Raw genomic sequence first — 21,942 nt, 5'->3', positions numbered from 1 at the left:
TGAAAGAACACAACTCAGATAATAATGAAGAGAAATGGATATAGAAGAGATATTATTGAAAATATTATTGCAAAGCGCCCCAAAGCATATTAAAGTTTATGATGTTCTCCAAATCAGTAGGTGGCGGAAATGCACCTTTTGTGGGTTTGCCATCCGCCATAAAACAACAAAGAAGAAGTATGCCATGACCCCATTTAAGGGCGTAGTAGCTGTAAGTAGGCGAATGGAGTCGCAGCCGTTTTGAATTACATAAAATATATAACAGCCTATTAGGATCAGGCTCTCATATGTGTAGGGCGGGCTTTTCATGTGCTGCTGCTACAGGGATACCAAGATGGAAATCCAGGGGCATACTGACACCCAAAACACTCGTTATCAACATGGCGTCCAGTCTCGCACTGAATTCTCTCAGCAGGGTACAGCTTTAGGGACTAATGAGAGCACCCGTGTGACTGAAAATGAGGTCTCAGATCTCTCTGGATCGCTCGGCTTGGAAAGCGACGACAACAACAACAACCACCAGGACAGGTCATATCCGCTTCGGCGGGCGGGAAATGGTAGCGGCTGCATTCTGTCTTCTAAAACCAAACTGGTTAAGACACATGATTTTCAGTCTGAAGATGCTGAGCTCAGTGACATGACAGCGCCTAAGAAGATTTTTAATGAATCAGAGCTTCTGCCCTCAGAATTTTACAGGGCTGAAGAAGATGATGTCAGCGATCGGCAAATGGCGCTTCCCTTCCTGGTGAGCCGTGAACAAAGACATACGCCAGAGAAGACTCTCAACAAAACTGCTGTCTCTAATGGCTCGAGCCCAGATGAACTGTACGTGGTTTTTAACATAGTGCATAAAGAGGATCAAACTAAAGCTGAAGAGAATGAATCGTCATCAAATTCGAAGACACCATTTTCTCGATCAGATTCCGATGAGCTTTTTAGTAGAACTTCAAGATACGCACACAGCAGTTTAAGTATCAGATCTGAAAGAACACACCAAACTGTTAGACAAGAGATTTGTCTTGAGGCAGTCAATCGAGACCCTACATTATCCGAAGATTATTTTGGGAGCAGACAAACGCCAAAGATCTCCAAAGCAGGAATGACCAGCAATCATTTAGTATCAGATGAATGCTCAACAGATGAATTGACCCAGTGTGTAGTAAAAAATTGCTCTGCCTTTGTAACAGAAAACAAGACTGCTGAAATGAATATCGTAGACAATGCAAGTCAGGAGTCCCTCAGTAATGGGGATTGCGTTCCTGATGGAAACCCGATGCTTGTGCATGAGACACTCTCCGGGACTATCATGATGAACAATCAGAGCATTATTGTGACTATTGAGAATGGATTATTGACCCTGGCCACCTCACCAGAGGGCTATGCTTACAAGGAGGATGGTATTATAAGCTTAAAAGAACATTTGGGGATGAAAGATGATGATGATCTTGTACTACTCAACTACGATGGGGGATGTAAATCTATTGGAAAAATGTGGAATGTAAGCACAAGTCCACAAGTTGAGCCTAAATCTGGACTGGCCAGCAGTGACTCAGTGTTGACTATAGTTGATGATTGTTCACAATCAGAAAGGGGTGTCACTCTGGATACTTGCCCACCAATCAAGAAAGAGTTAGAAACCGTATGTGCTATAGATAATAGAAAAACTATTTGCCAAAATTTAAAAATCAAACCAGTTACATGTGATGAACTACAGCCAATGAACCATTTAGCTGTGGCAAATTTGGCCAAGAAAGGTTCAGTTGTGAAGTATAGATGTCCTCAACCAGGCTGTTCTAACATGTTTGATACTCGACACAATCTCAAAATTCATTTGGTTCTGCATACAGAGGACCAACGCCCCTTCAAGTGCACAGTAGAGGGCTGCAGTTGGTCCTTCACAACATCATACAAACTGAAACGGCACCTACAGTCTCATGACAAAGTGCGTCCTTATAAATGTGAATGGGAAAACTGTGGTCGCTGTTTCACCACCGTCTATAATCTAAAGGCTCATGTTAGAGCCCATGACCAGGATAACGCATTTATCTGTGAAGTATGCAGTGAGAGGTTTCGCACTGCCACAAAACTTGCTAATCATCAGAGAACACACTTTGAACCAGAGAGACCACATAAGTGTGAGTTCCCAGGTGAGTTTGAATATATGATTGATTGCTTTAAACCAAACATGAGTCAGTGTTGACATTAAAGGTAAAGATGAACTTGTAAACCCTAACCAATTTAAATGTGGAGGTGTCTTTGTTTTTGTGCTTCTTCAGGATGTGAGAAGACCTTCATCACCTTCAGTGCCATGTTCTCCCACAACAGAACCCACTTCAGAGAAATGGGTGAATTCACCTGCACCTACCCTGACTGTGAAAAGAGATATGACAAGGCCTGCAGACTTAAAATACACCTCCGCAGTCACACAGGTATGCAAATTGCTCCTTGGAATAAAGTCATGTCACGAGTAATGACTTTAGTCATGTCCAGTTTTCTACCAGTCATCCCCAATTTGATCTTTCCAGGCGAGAGACCTTTTGTTTGTGATTCTGATTCCTGTGGATGGACTTTCACCAGCATGTCAAAATTACTTCGGCACAAACGGTGAGAAGATGAAAGATTAAAAAGTATGTTTGACATTTTAAGTGTTTTAGAAGCTCTTGACAGTTTTCTATGTCTTATTTAACCCTTTGTCTTCAGGAAGCATGATGATGACAGGCGTTTTGCTTGTCCAGAGGAAGGCTGTGGGAAGTCCTTCACACGGGCTGAGCACCTGAAGGGCCACTGTATCACACACTTGGGCACCAAGCCATTTGAATGCCCTATAGAAGGTCAGCATCTTAGAAATTGATTAACTAGAAATTTACTAACTATAGAAACACTTCAATTATTCAGTTGTTTTTACACTGTTTTGTTTTTCAAATTGTCTAAAATATTTTAAGCTTGATATTAGTACTTTGAGACAAAGGTAATACATTTATTGTATTGCTCTGATCTGCTATGTATTTTGTAATGATTTATGTAATTAAAATATTTTTGAATGATCACTGGGAATACTGTGTGCTGCAACTTTTAGTGCTCTTATAGTTAAAAAGTTATAAGAATCAGGTAAGGAAATATAGCTTGACAAAAAAGTTTCAATTCCTAGAATTTAAAGGGGTCATGACATGGTTTTTTTTATTGTATTATTATGTTCCCTTAGGTGCAATTTTTAAGAAAAACTTTTAAAATCTAGTGATTTATGACCTTTTCACACCCTGTTTCTCATCCTCTGATTCAAACAGTCTGTTTTGGGGGCGTTTTCCATTTAAGACTTCAGTGTTAACGCCCACTGTTATGATTGGCTAACGTCAGTGCCTATGTATCAATTATTGACGCCTCCAGCCAGAACAATATGCAAGTAAACTAAGTAAAAACACTGTGATTATTCATAATGAATGAAATTGCGCTTTAAAAAGTAGTTTAAAGTTTAAAATAGATTACTTACAGTTTGCGTCGTCGTTGTTCCCAGAATAGTCGGCACGGCCTTATCTTTGAGCAACAGTTTTCTGGCAAAGCCAGCATCATATTGAGATTTGTTCTCAAAACAGTCATCCTTAAAATGTACAGAACAAACGCTTAAGTTAACACTGCCGTGACTGGAACGTCCGCAAAAAATAAACTGCATCCATTTTTCCCTGACGTCTGGATCTTTCGGCAGCTTATTCAGAGGTTTTGTTTGACCACAGCCAGGAACAGCACATCTGTGTGGCATCGTAATTTTCCTGTGCACAAGTAGTCTCTGTCAGAGCTCGCTGTCCATCGACTGAACACTTGTGAGGCGCACGGCGATACTGAAATGAGCGTAGTTGTCTTGCGCTTAAATCGTAGTTATCTTGTGCTGGAGGCGGTCATATGCAAACGCTGTTACGTCACTTCTAACCGACACGTCACTTCTAACCATGAATCCAGAACGAGCTGTATTTTGAGCTTGATTAAATAAATGATTCGTTTAGAATGGGGAGGACGTCTTAAAATATTAAACTTGCAGGACGTTTTAATGATACAAAGACCTCTTATATACCAAAAGATCAAGGCAAATTTGGTTTCTCATGTCATGACCCCTTTAAGAAAATAATATTTGGTACAGGAGCTACACATCTCTGTCAGAATTGAATAAGACACAGGAGTTGACATTGTTGTGCAATAAGTGTGTTTTAGAGTTATGGATGCTATGTTTTGAGATGTTGTATTGCATTGCTGGTTGTTTTTTGTCGAACTGGCAATCAACTTTTTCTGTCACTTAAAATATTAAATGCTCCTGGCTTGTAAACATTTTCTTGATGTGACCACCATCCACATGTGTTTTTTTATCCCTCTACTATTAGTAACTTGGGATAAAAAGTTAATTTTTAATTATAATAATATTTGTGTTTATAAATGTGCAGGTTGTAATGCAAAGTTTTCAGCTCGCAGTAGTCTCTACATCCATTCTAAAAAACACAAGCAGAATGGAGTGAGTCTGAGGAGTCGTTGTCCTGTGGTTGGATGCACCAAACACTTCTCATCACGCAGCAGTCTAAAGACACATATGCTTAAACACCACAACTTCAGCCCAGGTACACATTTTTATATCATAATAAGAGTTTAGGGCTGTGCAAGATTTTTGAATTGGTGATTTTGGGCTTTACTAACCTGTAGGATATTCTATTATACTATGTATTTAGCTCTTCAGGTTAAAGGTGCACTCAGTAATTTTTGTTTATGTCATCTTGGACTCAAGCCAAAGTATACTTCAGTAAGAGTGTTTGCGTACGGGACACGTGACGCAAATCTTGTCATAAGCAGAGAGCTCGAGCACTGAACGTGTGCAGCCCGATTTTTGTAACTGCATGTCTTTTGAACACGCAGACTGCGAATGCTCCTGGAATTATTCGCACAAATTAGTGGATCCACAAGGTGGCAATACTTTGCCGTTTCTGTCACGAAGAAATGCTAGAAGACGTAATCGTCAGTAAATAACAGGAGACTAAGGTAAAAACAACCAGGGATTTGCCATCCATATTAGCAAGGTAAGCAGTGCTTACCTAACATAAGGGTGAAAAGAAAAATGACACTATGAAATTTAAAAAAATAATTGTTAATATAAACTACTGTTTTCGTCATCTTTCATCTCATTTTAGCAGCACAGACATTTATTCATGAATTCGCTTTGGCGCCACCCTCAGGTATAAGCACTTACACACCCTCAGGTTCACACCAGAAGCGACGAGAGCGTCAAAATTCGCTCTGGCTGCCCTGCCTTCAACGCTCGTGGACGCTCTGACGTAGTTGAAATAGGCGGAATGTTCAGAATGCTTTTGTTTTGTGAACTATATTTAAAGGGGCTGCAATTTAAACATTCAGACATGTCGACCATTTACTTTTTGCCGACCTATCACAAGTAGCATATATCCTCATGAACTCTTTAAAATGTGAAAATAAGAAATCAACCGATGGCAGAAATTAAAATTATAGTTGTTTATCAAAATAAAATGCATTTGTAATGATAACTGTGGTCTTGGTTGTTTTATATCCCTGTAAGCAAACAGGGACAGATAATGTATTACTGGGAAACCCGCCACGGCAATAATTAGTTTCTCCTTTATTTTATCTTCGGAACTAATATTTGGTGGGAACCAAAGTTTACACTGTGTTCTCTAGACTTCGCTAGAGCGGAGCACTTCTATATTCCAATAGGTTGCCGCTGAACCGCGTCACAGCTCATTACCATAATGTTGACTGCACTTGAACTTTCATCTGACGCCCACACCGCTCAAGACTCGCCGCGCTGTTTCTCGCCGCCGAGAGACGCTGGCTGTCATTGAAAATCAATGACTTCCGGTCGATTTGACGCTCTCTCCGCCTCTGGTGTGAACGTACGGTTATGCTTTCTCTGATTTAAAAGCATTGTTTACTGGAAGTGTCTTTTGAGGCCTGTTATGTTGAAACTTATAGCCTGCTAGTAACTGGTTATGCTTTTATTTTTATTTTTGTTGTATGTTAGAACAAGCTCTTCTGGCACTATGGTTCATTGTATGATTTAATGAACATAAACATGCTTGGCTCAATATATGACAATCTTTAACTGTGTAATATGAGCAATTTTACTATCCTGAATTTAAAACAATTTGGTCATGTAGTTCGCCACTGTGACAATTTTTTCCATTGACTGTTGGGATTTACATCTATAACATTTCCACGACATTACACTCCGCTTTATAATGTGTTTTGGGCACTGCGTTTAATAATGTGTATTAAAAATCTTCAAATGCTTGCCTAGTCTCAAAGCCCACGGCACGTGCCTGAAAACAACAACAGTAGATATGCACATCAAGTGTGTGTGAGGAGGTCGGGAGAGGCCTGCATGAGTGTGAAGGAATATAAAGACGTCTTTATGTTTCTAAACTTCTGAAGAGAAATTGTCTCATAGCATTTCATAGCAGTTGTAGCGCGCATGCGCCAAACGCCTGTGTATGCACGCACCATCAAATGGAGTATAATTTGACAGGCTCACGTTCGACTGTACACAGATGCTGAGCGTTCGCTTCAAAATCAAAGTATACTTTTGGCTTAACACTGATACTTCGAGGCCTGGGTGCAGCATTATTCAATCGCAATTGTTTTCAGTGACCAGTGCCATTGTAGAAATGAACTATTCACAGTCAGCCATGTTTAATCCATGAGTGAAAAGTGTTTTTCAGGGGTCAAAAATGGTCTTTGGTTGTCATTGACTTATATGATCATCCTAATGCTCGAAGTTGGTTTATGAAATAATTTTATTTAATATAGAACCTAGCTACTTAATTGCATTTAATGTATACATTGGATAGGAATTTCACCATTGTTACAAGTGTATGGAATCTTTTGAATTCAATACAAAATGTTTTACTTTAAGGTGCTATGTGAAATCAAACTAAACTTAACATTTTATTTCTACAGTTTATTATTTAGAAAGTCTAGGGGCTTCATTTATAAAGACGTTTGTAAAATTATTTTAAATTTGAATGTACAACAATTTCCTAAATGTTCCTACTAGATTTATAAAATGTCGGTACGCATTAAAAATGTTTCCTAAATGCATCCTGCTTTTTAAATCGCAATTCATCTTAAAAGGAACACCCACAAATATTAGAACATGGTGAGACGGGATACAATAAAAGTGCATGTGCAAGTAATTAATTTGTTAATTTGGAATGTTTTTGTCACAGTTTTCTAAAAATGGTAGTGCAGCTACCAGTGTCTGCCTAATATAATGCAGCCTATTCAACAACTCATCAGTTATTCATTTTCATTATCAATAATAAAACCATTCATTGACTGTTTATTGTAAAAACACACTTTTGAATTTTTTTTTTTTTTTTTTTTTACCCCTTCTCTCAATTTGGAATGCCCAATTCCGCATGTGGAGGCTCATGCTACTCTCCGCGATCCACTCAATTTATCACGCGCCCCATTTAGAGCAAGAACCACAAATCGAGACCACAAGGAGGTTACCCCATGTGACTTTACACTCCCCAGCAACCAGACCAATTTGGTTGCTTGGGAGACCTGGTTGGAGTCATTCAGCACACCCTGGATTCAATCTCACGACTCCTGGGGTGGTAGTCAGCGTCAGGCCCCTGTTAATGCGTTTTTTTAATTGTTTTTCCCATTTGAATGTTCCCATTACATCTTACTAATATTCTCCTAATGTTTTCCTAATCTCTTACAGCTTATATATATATTTTTAAGTGTATTTGTTTATTTAACATTGTACCATAGCCTACTGAAAACTTAGCCATGATTTTTGCATTTCCTCAGCTACCTCATTACTAGACATTAATATACAGATATTGAGGTACATTTTTCCAAATTACTGAAGTCATACACAGTCTAGATTTTTTTAAAATCAGAAATGTATTGACATTAAAAATGGAATAAACTTTGTATTGGCCTTAAAAGGCTAACACTAAATTCTTACCACTGAAGTGTACAGTTTTCAGATACATCTGCTTCTCTTCATTTGTAGTAAATATAAACACATATTACACTCCTACAACATGTTATTTTCCAATTAAAATGTTTTAATGCAATCATAAATGCACAACAAAAGAAAAATGCAACACCAATACATCAAATTAACATTTATCCCCACTAATATCCCTCCCGAACACCCCTGTGGTCACATATAATATACACACACAAATAAGAAAATATAATAAACATACAGAATTAAACTAAACTTCTCTCCACATCCTCTCCCTGAGAGTCCCCCAAAAACACTAAATAATTGGCCCATTTCCTAACAAACATGTCCCAAAACCCCAGTCTTCTATTTGCCACCTCCTCGAAAGCTAGCACCCTCCCCATCTCCGCACACCACTCAGGAAAAGAGGGCACTCCATCCGACTTCCATCCCCTTAAAATTAGTGATGCACTGAAATGAAAATTCTGGGCCAAAACCAAAAATGACTTCTTTTTTTTAATACCCATTTTAAAAGTGTTTATTTATTTATATATATATATATATATATATATATATATATATATATATATATATATATATATATATATATATATATATATATATATATATATATATATATTTGTATTAATATACTTTTTAATTAATTTCATGAATTTAATTAATCTGAATTGAAGAAAACTACAAATCAATAAAAATATCACACTTTTATTGAAAGTAACTCACCAAAATTGGACAGAAAATATATTATAACAATATTAAATAAATTATACTTATTCAGTTCTTTAACAATCAAATTTAACATGTATTTTTTTTTTTTTACCAATTATCCAATAAATGTAATGTTCTAGAAAACTTAGCAGCTCTAGGCTGCAAATACAAAAAGTTTAAATATTCTACAATCAATCCGCGCAATCAATGGAAAGTGATCTTTGTTAATGCGCCAGGAGTCAAGAGGATTGTCGCGTTCGCAATATGAGCATGAAGCGATCGACTGTGTTCCGCAACTGCTTTCGGGTCCTTGAATAACGTATAACGTGTGAGGAAGGGCACCCGGTGGACTTTCTGGTTTCCTCCTAGGGAGTTGGTGCCCTACGCAGACTGCGTAGTATGCGTATAGGTTGCGGCGGTACTGCTTATTAGTATTATATAGTATTTCCACACCGGTGACATCGGCCTTGGCAGCGCAGTGATTATGATTAGATCAATCAAGAGTGAAACCTGAGCACTGAGGGGCGGGGAGGCTTATATAATCGGCTCATATTTTCGACCTTTTTTTCTCTTTCGGCCAAAACAGTGGTCGAAATTTCGGTGCATCACTACTTAAAATAATTTGCCTGCTGTTTATCCCCCAAATGTATGACTGCCCCATCACCCAAAATACAGAGTGTGGGGCAAAGTAAAATTTTTAGTGCCCAAAACATCACACAACTCTGAACCTTCAACCAAATTTCTTGAATCATATCACACCCCCAAAAAACATTGGTTGTGTCTCGCAACATGTTATTTTCAATTATATGAGTTGAATCTTTATCAAATAAGTAACGTAATCTCATATCTAGAAATATTTATTTATTGAGGAAATCGATAAACAAATGTTAGTCAGTGAGTGTCCACTGAAATGACCATTCGTTTTTAAACCGCGCGAGCTCACAGATTTATAGAGAAATAAAGCACAAGCAGATCAAATGCATGTCCATGTATCAGGCGCAGTGAGTAAGGTAAAGCATGTACGGCGGAAATGAGATGTGATTTTTTTTTGTTTTTTTTTTTTTTTCGTTTTAATAAATTTGCAAAGATTTCATGTACATAAGTATTTGCAGCCTTTGCTCAATACTTTGTTGAAACACCTTTGGCACCAATTACAGCCTCAAGTCTTTTTGTGTATGATGCTACAAGCTTGGCACACCTACTTTTGGGCAGTTTCTCCCATTCTTCTTTGCAGGACCTCTCAATCTCCTTCATGTTGGATGTGGAGTGTTGGGGCACAACCATTTTCAGATCTCTCCAGAGATGTTCAATCAGGTTCAAGTCTGGGCTCTGGCTAGGCCACTCAAGGACTTCCATAGAGTTGTCCCATTTGTTATCTTGGCTGTGTGCTTAGGGTCATTGTCCTGTTGGAAGATGAACCTCTACCCCAGTCTGAGGTCCAGAGTGCTCTGGAGCAGGTTTTCATCAAGGATGTCTCTGTACATTGCTGCATTCATCTTTCCCTCGATCCTGACTAGTCTCTCAGTTCCTGCCGCTGAAAAACCTCCCCACAGCATGATGCTGCCACCACCACCATCATGCTTCACTGTAGGGATGGGATTGGCCAGGTGATGAGTGGTGCCTGGTTTCCTCCAGACATGATGCTTGCCATTCAGGCCAAAGAGTTCAATGTTTGTTTCATCAGACCAGAGAATTTAGTTTCTCGTGGTCTGAGAGTCTTTCAGGTGCCTTTTGGCAAACTCCAGGCGGGCTGTCATGTGCCTTTTACCGAGGAGTGGCTTCCGTCTGGCCACTCTACCATACAGGCCTGATTGGTGGAGTGCTGCAGAGATGGTTGTTCTTCTAGAAGGTTCTCCTCTGACAGAGCTCCAGCGTTTCTCTGTGGAGAGAGTGACCATCGGGTCTTGGTCACCTCCCTGATTAAGGCCCTTCTCCCCCGATCGCTCAGTTTGGACGGGCGGCCAGCTCTAGGAATAGTCCTGGTGGTTCCAAACTTCCATTTACGGATGATGGCCACTGTGCTCATTGGAAACTTCAATGATGCAGGCATTTTTCTGTACCCTTCCCCAGATCCGTGCCTGGATACAATCCTGTCTCAGAGGTCTACAGACAATTCCTTGGACTTCATGGCTTGGTTTGTGCTCTGACATGCACTGTTAACTGTGGGACCTTATATAGACAGGTGTGTGCCTTTCCAAATCATGTCCAATCAACTGAATTTACCATAGGTGGACTCCAAGTTGTAGAAACATCTCAAGGATGATCAGTGGAAACAGGATGCACCTGAGCTCAATTTTGAGTGTCATGGCAAAGGCTGTGAATACTTATGTACATGCGTTTTTTTTTTTTTTTTCTTTTCTTTTTTTCCTCAAACTTCTTTCACGTTGTCATTATGGTGTATTGTTTGTAGAATTGAGGAAAATAATTTAATCAATTTAGGAATAAGGCTGTAACATAACAATGTGGATGCACTGTATATTAGGTTTTCTTTTCACATCTATGTTGGTGATACCCAATTCATACCTTGAAGCCCCCTCTACCTATATATTAGTCTATATATCACAGCAATGAGAGAGAACGCTACCATCCAGGGGCATATATTCTGGGGGAATGGGGGGAGGTAACCCCCCAATAATATAACAAGCTATTACAACAAGTTTTGCTATAGTTACCAGGTCTTTACTATTTTATTAGGGGCTCAAGCCCCAAGTGCTAGAAACCTATTGTTTTTGCTAGGATTTTTATTATTATTAGGGGTTCAAGTGCTTCGCGCTGAAACCCTATTGTAATTGTTAAGATTTGTATTCGATTCCTCCGGTAGGAGGAAATCTATTGTTATTGACTGTTCTATTATTATTAGATTCCTCCAGTAGGAATCCTCTACAAAACATCCTACAAAAATCCTCTTCTCTTGAAACGTAGATCCAATTGACTTGAAATTTGGTACCCATGTGTAGAATTGATGTTTTTCAATTTGGTACTTAGCAAAAATGCATACAATACAAAAGGGCTGAAAGGAGCATATTCTTGTAAATGTCTACATTGCCTCAATATTAGAGATGCACGCATCGACCGGCCAGGGACCGGAATTAGCCGATTTTCCGCATGCTCGGCCGGACCGGCTGAGGGGAAGTGGGGTGCTGGATGGCAGAGGCAGGCTAAATACTATAGAAATTGTGCCGTTGTGATTTAATGTGCTGACGTAATTTTTCCCACCGTGTCCGATATTAAAATCAGTGCGACACACATTGCAAAAGGCGTGGACATTGTCGATATGGCTTCGGGATATGAAATTAAATTCCATCCAGTTGTTGTTAAATGTACATGTATATTTTGTTTTTTTCACCGGAGCACCAGCGGAGTCGTCTTCTCCCATCTACCAGTGATGCTTGATTTGACATCCCGTGTCTACTACCTATATCAACAGCTCAAATGGGTTGTAGGTTGCCAGGTTGAGGTCATAAATGATTTGTATTGTGTATGTGTCGATTGTGTGAGTAGGATACGTTTCATTCAAGATCTGGCAACTGGACCACCTTGGAATAATATATTGATGTGATTATTCATAGAACGTGGTTTGGGCCATACAAATTACAGAGTTTTTTTTGGGAGAAATAACAAAACTGGAGACTCCCAGGAAAAACGGGAGTGTTGACGGGTATGGTTACAAGCCGTTCCCGAAACAGTGCTCAGTTTTACAACTGATATTTGGACATCTAATGTAAGTTGAGCGTATTGGACACTTCAGTTTTTCAGGTCTTTGGAATTGTTTTGTTAGACGAGTAATAAAGAGAAAAAGGTCCATTTATAAAAATAGTGGAAAATTACATTTGTTATATAAAGCAACTCATTTGCAGTTAATTGTTATTTCTACCTCTTTCCAGTCACAGAGCACTTTATTTTGAGAGTTGTTTAAGTGAGAGAAGATCCTGTAACTTAGTGCAGTTTGGGGGAAATTGTAATGTTTAATAATTTATTTTATTATGAAAATAAAATGTTGCATTGAAGAAAGGTAGATTTTGTTTGTAAATTGTAAAGAAAGAAAATCGGAATTGGAAAAAATCGGTATCGGCAGGTCACGCTTGCAAAAAATCGGAATCGGCCAAGAAAATTGCGATCGGTGCATCTCTACTCAATATATTTATGTGTCAATAAATCAAATGTCATTGTGACTGGTGGTTTTTCAAACCTAATATGATTCAACATGACATCAATCTAAAGTACCCTGCAAAATTTCACCTTGATATTTCAAAAGATGACTGAATTACAGCTGTTTGAACTTGGGCCAAATTTGAAAATGCTAGCCATTAGTTCTTTATACCAAAACTGAAAGCAGAAATACTCAGCAATGTGAATAGCTAACTTAGCTGAGATGTTGTGCTGGTAAGTGAAGTGTCAGAGGTTCAAATCCAGCCACAGCCATAATTTTTTGTTTAGGATTCAAACAAAGACATGTTTTTCAGGATTTCTCCATCGTGAGGGTTTAACCACAACCATCTACTGATACATTTTTGAATGATTTGCCATTTTGAGGAGGACTCCATATTGCTGCTTGCAGCTATGTTTATTATTATTCCACCATAATGATCGGGCAGAGCAAACCTTAAGGCCTAGAGACTATAAACTTTGATAGATGGTAGTAGTATTGCTTGCCACTCAAACACTGACTCGGCCAAATCGGTCAATGGGGGCGGGCGCGCTATCAACTCTTCATAACTCCTAGACCGTTTGTCGTAGACTCAAATGCGTATATCAAATTTTGCCATCTTGGATTTTTCATAAAACCTACTTTTGCAAACTAGTCCTAGGTTTTTCTTCCGATCGGGACCAAACCAGTGCCAAACAATTCTATGGAGTCTCATCAAAAGTTATCAAAAAAAAGTTTTAACTTTTGACTTGAGCTATTTACAGGAAAACATAGGAAGTAGGAGTGGCCAATTTTATGTAAATGCTATAACTCTTGAAGGAAATTAGATATCTTCACCAAACTTTACATGCTCATGTAAGAGGTCAGTCTTTGTTTGTCCAGAAAAGTTGGTTTTGTATAATAAAAAACCCAAAAAAAACATGAAATTGTCTAACTACGCAACTGTTAGTCTGAGTTGAAAATTGGCATGCAGTGTCTGTGTCCATGGTGCCATGACTGTCTGAGGACATTGGTATATCTCAAAAAACACGGCCGCCATTGGTCAATGAAGTTTGAGCACCTGTTAGACAAGGTTAACGGAGGCTTAAATCATCATCAATCGGCACAAAACTTAGTGGGCTTGTTTGACTCCTGGCCCTAGACGTCTGTGAGAAATCTGAAAGAAATTGGACACATAGTGGCGCTAATTAGTTTTAAGCCTCGTTAATCATGCTGACTTTCACACAGACACAATATGCATATCATATCTTAGATCTCATTCTGAATAACTTTGCCTCAAGGAGCATTGCTGTCAATCAAATCGTTCATTAAATATTCACATTTGAGCTAAAAACCTAGGACTAGTTCGCTAAAGTAGGTTAAAACTAATAAAACTAATGCAGTAGGTTAAAACTAATAAAACTAATGCAGTACAGTTCTCTGGACTCTCTAGGTCAATAGTTATCAAATATTTGGAACTTTACTCTTTGTATAGCTATAACAGGGTCATTTTGAAAATGGCCGTAGCAAAATGTACTCAAAAACCTATAAATCCTAAAAGAAAAGTGAAAACTTCACGAAAGTAGTTGAGCAGATGCAACATATTATTAAAAAAAATAAGTTTTATATTTTAATATATTGTAAAATGCAATTTGTGATTAAAGCTGAATTTTCAGCATCATTAATGCAGTCTGCAGTGTCACATGATCCTTCAGAAATCATCATAATATGCTTATTTTCTAATATGGTCATATTTAAAGTGCATTTTACGCATTTACTCCTGAACCGATATTTGCAAGCACAAGCTTCGTTGATAATGAGGCAGCATAAACACTAGTTAAAATATAAACTAAGCATTCATATTATTTTTATATCATATTGTATATCATATTTATATCATACAGAATACAATTTAAATGCCTGCTTTAGCCAAAACTAAAACTTGCTTATTAGGAGTCATATTTCAATACTCTGAATCCTGGCTGGCAAGTCTGGATACATTCCCTTTAGTAAAATATGTATGTTTATATAAAATAGCATGTCAACTAATGTAAGTAAAACTAAATGACTTCCTCATCCGAAATTGTTTCCTCGGCTGGATCAAGTCACTCTTCAAAATGCAAACATTCATCAGAGTCCCGCTCTTCTTCTGAGGAAAATGTTAACTCTTCGTCACTATCCAGGAGGTTCCTCACCAGTGTATCGTGCCATCTTCCAAACGTGCAGAAAAGTGAATTAACTTGATGCTTTCTAAGACAGTGTCGAGGGCGTTTACCATTTGCATTGATCGCCTCAGCACATTACTGTATGAATAGCTCCCTCTGCCCGTGGGTGTGATTTACATTAGGGATAATTAGCTGAGCCAGGATAAATTGTAAATCGCACATGTACAATGCATGGAAAAAAATATATTCGCCGTTGAAACCATAATCGGTCACTTTTGTGATTTGTGAAGAGCAATGATTAATGTGCAAAATGGACTGCTGTTTTTCACGACTCGCATCAGCGCTGCTGAATACATTTAAGTATCTGAAGTGACACCACACCAAAGTGTTTTTCACACACACGTTTTTGCTTCTAATAATGTCCTTGAGAGTACTAGGCAACAAGAAATATTAAAAACTGTTCAAATCTGTTGAGACATTGAACGTCTCGATTTCTTTTAAATATTACCTTATCATTTACGAATATCAGAGACCCCAGTTATTGAGCTAATTTCAATTCTCTAAGAAAGTCCTTTTATTACATTCTGCTATCAAAGCAACTGCAAGCTTTTGTTCTCTCTTCCAAATACATGTTTTCAATGTTTATTGTGCACACCTCCCGCTTTTTTACGTGGCAAACTCCTAAAATCGCCCCCTGACACTTTCTGCAAATCTTGTCATGTGGAGGGCAATGGGTTCAGCCCCCGGATCCAAATTAAAACTGCCACGAGAAGACATCTGTCCAAGGCAAAGAAGGAAAATCTAATGACAATTGCCTCGGCATCAGCCTCCCTTGATGCGTTTGATTTCGCACAGGCGAGTTTAAGTCGATGCGGAACAGGAGGAAAGTTTGAGTTGTCGATTTAGTTAATATTTTAATCGATTGTTTTTTGTAATAATGCAAAGGTCATATGTCGTGTTTTAATGGCCTCCACTGTCACTACTGGGAAAAAAAACATAAATCTGTTTCGTGTGGTGTCCTTGTTGTGCATCTGTTCATAAATAAATGCATAATCTGCTATATGCTCGTCCTGTAAATTCTGCACTTATATATATGGTCGTCTGCACTTATATAGCACCTTTTTAAGCCTTAACGGTATTCAAAGCGCTTTACACTGCATCTCATTCACCCATTCACACACACATTCATTCACCAATGGCGGCAGAGCTGCTATGTAAGGTGCTAGCCTGCCATTGGCAGCAACTTGGGGTTCAGTGTCTCGCCCAAGGACACTTCGGCATGTGGAGTCGTGTGGGCCAGGATTCGAACCACCAACCCTGCCTACCGCTCTACCAACTGAGCAACATTCCACAAAATGAAAATATGAACGAAAATAAAAGCTTTTAAATGTCTTATGAATAAAATATGAAAATTAAAATGACGGGTAATAATAGATTATGACGGAATTTTTATGACCCTGTCCATCAAAATGACGGACATATGAGAAAGTTGAAGGCAAGCACTAAGTTTTTTTTTTTTTTTTTTTTTAGGCATAGATGAATTTCAAACATTACAAGTAAACATGCTACTAATAGTGGAGCGGCTAAGTGCTTATGTTTGGCAGAATCGTTCAGTTTATGATACAAGCGTGAAAATTGGCATGAGCAGTCTCCATGGGTCACTTGACAAGAAAATTGTCAGAGCCACTTGAAATTTCAAGATGGCCGCCATTTTTCAAGATGGCCGACACCTTAGTGGAGCAGTTAAGTGATATAGTGGTTTATTTGGTGATACAAGCATGAAAATTGGCATGAGCAGTCTCTGATGGGCACATTCATTGACTCTTTCATTAAGTTTCATCATCATTGCTTCTCGTAAGGAGGACATTGCACTCTCATCTTCACATATAAAGCACAAAGCTTTCGAGGGCTGGGATCCTCTTGGCCTCTTGACATGGATACCTTTTGGTATCTTCAGTGTCTTTGGCAGCAGTAGATGCTCTCTTTTGGGCCCTTTCCAGCTTTGTGTTATTGAACATAAGTTTACAACTTGAATGATATTTTGCTCTGTTTCTTGTCAATGTGTTTTCTATGCCTTCATCTAGTCGGGTTGGACTAAGTAAGATAGGCAGAGCATTGATCTTATGAAATAATGGAACATTTCTTGCAATGGTATCATAACCAGTACGATCGTGCTCTGTTGAATAAACTCGGATGAATGAGTTTTTCCTTGGTGTCCTGACAAATGAAACATCTGTCCCAGTTAGTTTTCTCAACTGTTATGATGGCTTCTGCCATGTCTGCAGTAAATGTGTAGGCAGAGGCTGAGGGTTTATCCTTTTACTACCTTTTACCAAGCACTTTGATGTATGGGATACAACTAAGTTCATGCCTTAACCCTACACTTAGTCCGATCGTTCATCCAATGCCATTTATATCCCGTGCGATCTGTACACCATCCGGTTAACTAAAACCCCATTAACCTTGGCTCGGCTCTCCCGCGCTGGCACAACCTGTCAATTCAGGTGCGGCTATCTAACTGTTTTGAGGTAAATTAGACAGCATTTGGGATACTAACTTTACAATTAGCTGACATTGAACCCCACTCTGAGTTTAACAGCAGTGATATATCACCAGTGTGCCCTGGTAGTGCAGATATTCACTCTTGTCTAATCTATCTATAATCAACAAATCAACACAACTGTATTTTGATGCGTTAAAAGTTGCTCTTTAGAATAATCTAAAACATATAAAATAAAATGACACCAAATCGTCCTTAATGAAAAAAAAACCCAATACATTTCTATCGGAAAATTGATCTTTTGAGGATCCAGGGGTCGGCCATCTTGAAAATAGAAATTTCAAGTGGCTGAGAGTGTTTTCTTGTCAAGCAACCCTTACTGCTCATACCAAGTTGCATGCTTATGTCACTAACTAAACAATTATATCGCTTAACTGCTCCATTTAGGTGGTGGTAATCTTGAAAAAAAAAGGCCGCCATCTTGAAATTTAAAGTGGCTCGGACAATATTCTTGTCAAGTGACCTATGGAGACTGCTAATGCCAGTTTTCACACTTGTATCATAAACTGAACGATTATATCACTTAGCCGCTCCACTATAAGACAGACAGACAGAAAACATGGACAAGTTCTTGAAAAGGAAAAATATTGATGATGGTTAGCCTGTGGGATAGTGGTGTGCCGTAAAAAGTGTGCTGTGGCAGAAAAATGGTTGGGGAAAAAATTATTTAATGATGGGATGAAAGACGAAGGAGAAAACGTGTTGGGAGGTGATTGCCACAATCAAATGTTTGTTGTGAAATCCTAAAAGACGTGTCCAAAAACACGATGATAATCCGTTCACATGTGTGAGGTAATAATAGGTCAGTAATGCATATCCCCTATTAAATATTTTGAATAATCATATCAACATTCTAATCTAATGCATATCAATCTTAACTGTAGGTTTACAATTATGTCCCACATTAAATAGAATTTAACTTTTAACGACGCAAAACACCAAAAACTGAACTAATCAACATGTTAACAGGTTAATATTGTATAGTTTGATTTTAATCGATTGCCATCGAAAAAGATTTGTGCCGTGGACTAATTTATGCGTTATACATTTGCAGATGAAGAAGCGCAGCAAATGCGAATAGAGGGGAAAAAAAAAGTGTAGAACATTCTGAATTTTTTTTTTTCGTTCACAGAAGGTTAAAGTGCAATAAAAGAAAATGATAGGCAATAATACAAAAATAAATATTATTTTTTATTTTATTTAAATGTATTTGGTAATTTATTAATTTCATTTTGTAATTTATATTTTTAATTAAAATTTTTGGTTTTGCATCTAGCAATTTATTTAATTGATCAAACCAGGAGAATGCTGCCGATATGTTTCAAAAGTAAGCTATAAAAATTATTTAATTTAGTCTTTGGATAATTTTAGTGTTCTAATAAAGGAGCGAACACAGAGCGGGGTGTGACCCTCAACAAATATCCTGTGGTCACACTTGAATATACACAAAAATAAAGAAAAAATTTAAATGTATTAAAATAAATAAAAATAATCGCACACATTTAAACACATTAAAACTGCACTTCTCTCTCCACTGCCCCTCCCCGATTGCCCTCCAAGAGGGCCAAGTAACTTGCCCATTTTTATTAAATTAATCTAAATTGCCTAGCCTTCTACATGACATTTCCTTAAATGCCGCACCACTCTTGAAATAATCTGTCTGCCAATAATAATACTGGCTAGCACCCTGTTTTTTTTATATATACATCTATATATAGATCTATCTAGATCGATCTATCTATCTCCAATGTTAATGGCTGCCTTATTGCCTAAAATACAGAGTCTGGGGCAAAATGAAATTTGAGAGCCAATACGTCACACATACAACTCTAAACCCCAAACCAAAATTCCTGGATACCACCAAAAAACATGTATTGTGTCTCCGTCTTCTGATTTGCATTGCTAGCAGGTCGTGTGTCTTTCAGACCAAGCCTATACAATCTAGATGGGATCCAATAGAATCGATGTAAAATCTTAAATTGCACCCTTGCATCAAGATGTAGACTTGGCATTTTTTAGAATCCTAGCCCACACTCCCTCTTCCAATACCAAGTATAGATCTTTCTCCCATAATCTCTTGAGAGAAGCCGAAGTTCCACCCCAGACACTGAATCAGCAGGGAGTAATACACTGATGCCTTGTGAACCTTTCCAAAAGCAGTATTCACCACTCCAAGAGGATCTGCCGCTTTAAGGGGGTGTATACTACTCCCAAAAATAGTACAGAGCAGGTGGCGCAACTGTAAATGCCTAAAGATCTGAGACCTGGGCGAAAAAGATGGCGCTGTTGCAGCAATCCGTTGGAGCTCTCTCACATGTCGTAAAATGTCAACACAATCACTGTGATGATGAAATCTACACACAATAGCTTGTGGTCATTCACCAGGCTTGGGCTTAGGCTGAAGGGTCCGGTGGGACCGGTCCAAAACGGTCTCCTCCTCCAGACCAAACGCTCCCTTTAGCAAGGTGGCTACAGTAACAGTGGCACAAGTGTCAGGCCCCTCTGGAACTCCCAATATCCTAATGTATTACGCCATGACCTAGACTCCAAATTGTCACATTTATTCTCCAGCTTGGCTACGGTAGCATTGAGACACTCAATAGTAGTTTTCATCCGAGCTATGTCATCGGTACAACCGGAGAGAGCATGCTCCATTTCCCCAACAGTACCTTTCAGTGTCAATATAGTAGCAGCTTTCTTTAATCAGCTGTGTCTTCATGGCTTGCAGGTCGAGCTTGATTGTTGGCAGAGCTTCCCCGAGAGTCTCCTGCAGTTCTATTTAAAAAATATCGGCAATGTCTTTACTCAGCGAAGCCAGCAACTTGAGCCTGAGGGCGGCAATGTCAGGGTCAAACCGAAGCAAGGGGGACTCTGCGGAAGAAGCTGATTCACTTGAGGCTGTGGTCGTGGCGTGTACACTAGGCCTCAGTTGTGTCTGAATAGTATTAGGAGTTTGTTTTTTCCAGACATTTTAACGTAGTTCAAGCTAAGGCTGGGCGATGAAACAATATCGATATTTATCACGATAAATAATCCACGATATCAACGATAAGCTTTTGAGGAATTTTCTATATTTACTGCGTGTCGCTAAAACACAAGCAGTTTGGTTGCTCAGGCTGCGTTTCCACTGGGGCGGACGAAATCTGCTCAAAGGCGCTTGCAGCGCTAGGAGAGAGCTTGTCCGCACCACTTCCAATCCTACGATCCACCTTGCGAGCATGAAGCTTGGCTTTCATAGGAATGGATTGAAAACGCTCTCTGCATCGCTCACTCCAGTGGTAACGTAGGGTCAGACTGGATGAACTTGCTAATGCTAGCGGCCTTGCTAACTAGTTAGCAAGGCTAATGCTAGCGGCCTTGCCATCCGCACCGCAAGACATCATGACAATGGTTGCGCCCACTCATTGTCTCTAGTGAAGAGCACGAAAGAACAACAGTGATGTGGACAACAGCTCTGATCTTACTGTGCTGTAATCTTGAATATTGTTCTCTAGCACCAAACGTGCATAATTTCTGCCGTCCCACTCCGCACGTGTTGCCTCTTCCCTGCATGTGTAAACACGAAGCGCTGTTACGAGCCTTTAATAATAAACAAATCGATTTCTGTTCTAATCTTGTGAAAATTAATTGGATGTCTGGAATGGATAAGGAAAGACTAAAATGTATGACTTTGAAGTTTTAAATTTATAGTCTTAAACATTTTTAATGAAAATGTTAAATTTGTTTAAAAAAATAATAAAAATAAACGTTTTCTACATTTTCTCTCGGGACACCCCTGAACCCACATTCAGCATCATTCCACAGTCAGAAGGGCTTCTATGCCCGCATACTTGGTTACATATAGAAAATATTTAATTTTAATGTAAAAATATTCTAACAAATACTGGACTGCTGTCACCTATGCTTCAGAACAAACAGTTGGACTGTTTTTTAACATTTTCAATTGATAATCTATAAAATATTTTGGTAAAAGATCCCGCAGACCCCACTGCTTTGGCTGTCTCTGGACCCCCTGTGCAGTTTTGTAGACTATTTTGACTGTTTAGAAGTTTTTCTTCCATCAACTTGGGGGGGGGGTGCAATGTGTAAATGTATATTGTGATAAATATCGAACCATATGAAAGATTATCGTGATAACTATTTTGGCCAGGTCGACCAGCCCTTGTTCAAGATTAGACGTGCAAACAAAAAAACTGAGTAAAGTAAGTCAAGATCAAATGTATGACTGAAAATCGCAAGTAAATTACGATTTTAATCGAAAACAGCAGGGGCCTCCAACTTCGCATCCTACTCCATTAGCAGCTCCGCAGCGCCCCATTAAGAACGACTGTTTATCAAAATAGGTGATTTTAAAATGATCTCTTATTGTGCATAAAATAATTAATATTCATGACTT

General features: G+C 38.7%; 1 protein-coding gene across 5 annotated transcripts in view; it reads left to right on the top strand.

The window, feature by feature from the left end:
* Positions 1 to 210: 210 nt before the first annotated feature.
* Positions 211 to 21,942, top strand: part of si:dkey-156n14.3 (zinc finger protein ZXDC) — a 75,626-nt gene continuing 53,894 nt past the window's right edge. For all 5 annotated transcript variants that reach the window (XR_007970994.1, XM_052131149.1, XM_052131148.1 and 2 more), the window contains exons 1-5: positions 211 to 2,147; positions 2,277 to 2,429; positions 2,526 to 2,604; positions 2,701 to 2,831; positions 4,428 to 4,598. Coding sequence is in view for 4 of the 5 variants with exons in the window: in XM_052131149.1 (XP_051987109.1) it covers positions 308 to 2,147; positions 2,277 to 2,429; positions 2,526 to 2,604; positions 2,701 to 2,831; positions 4,428 to 4,598 (2,374 nt within the window). In the remaining variant the exon portion in view is untranslated. The remainder of the gene's footprint in view (positions 2,148 to 2,276; positions 2,430 to 2,525; positions 2,605 to 2,700; positions 2,832 to 4,427; positions 4,599 to 21,942) is intronic.

This window comes from Xyrauchen texanus, chromosome 7 (assembly GCF_025860055.1).
Source record: "Xyrauchen texanus isolate HMW12.3.18 chromosome 7, RBS_HiC_50CHRs, whole genome shotgun sequence".
Classification (NCBI taxonomy): Eukaryota; Metazoa; Chordata; class Actinopteri; order Cypriniformes; family Catostomidae; genus Xyrauchen; species Xyrauchen texanus.
Note: the sequence above shows the minus strand (reverse complement) of the source record. Positions and strands in the feature narration are given on the sequence as shown.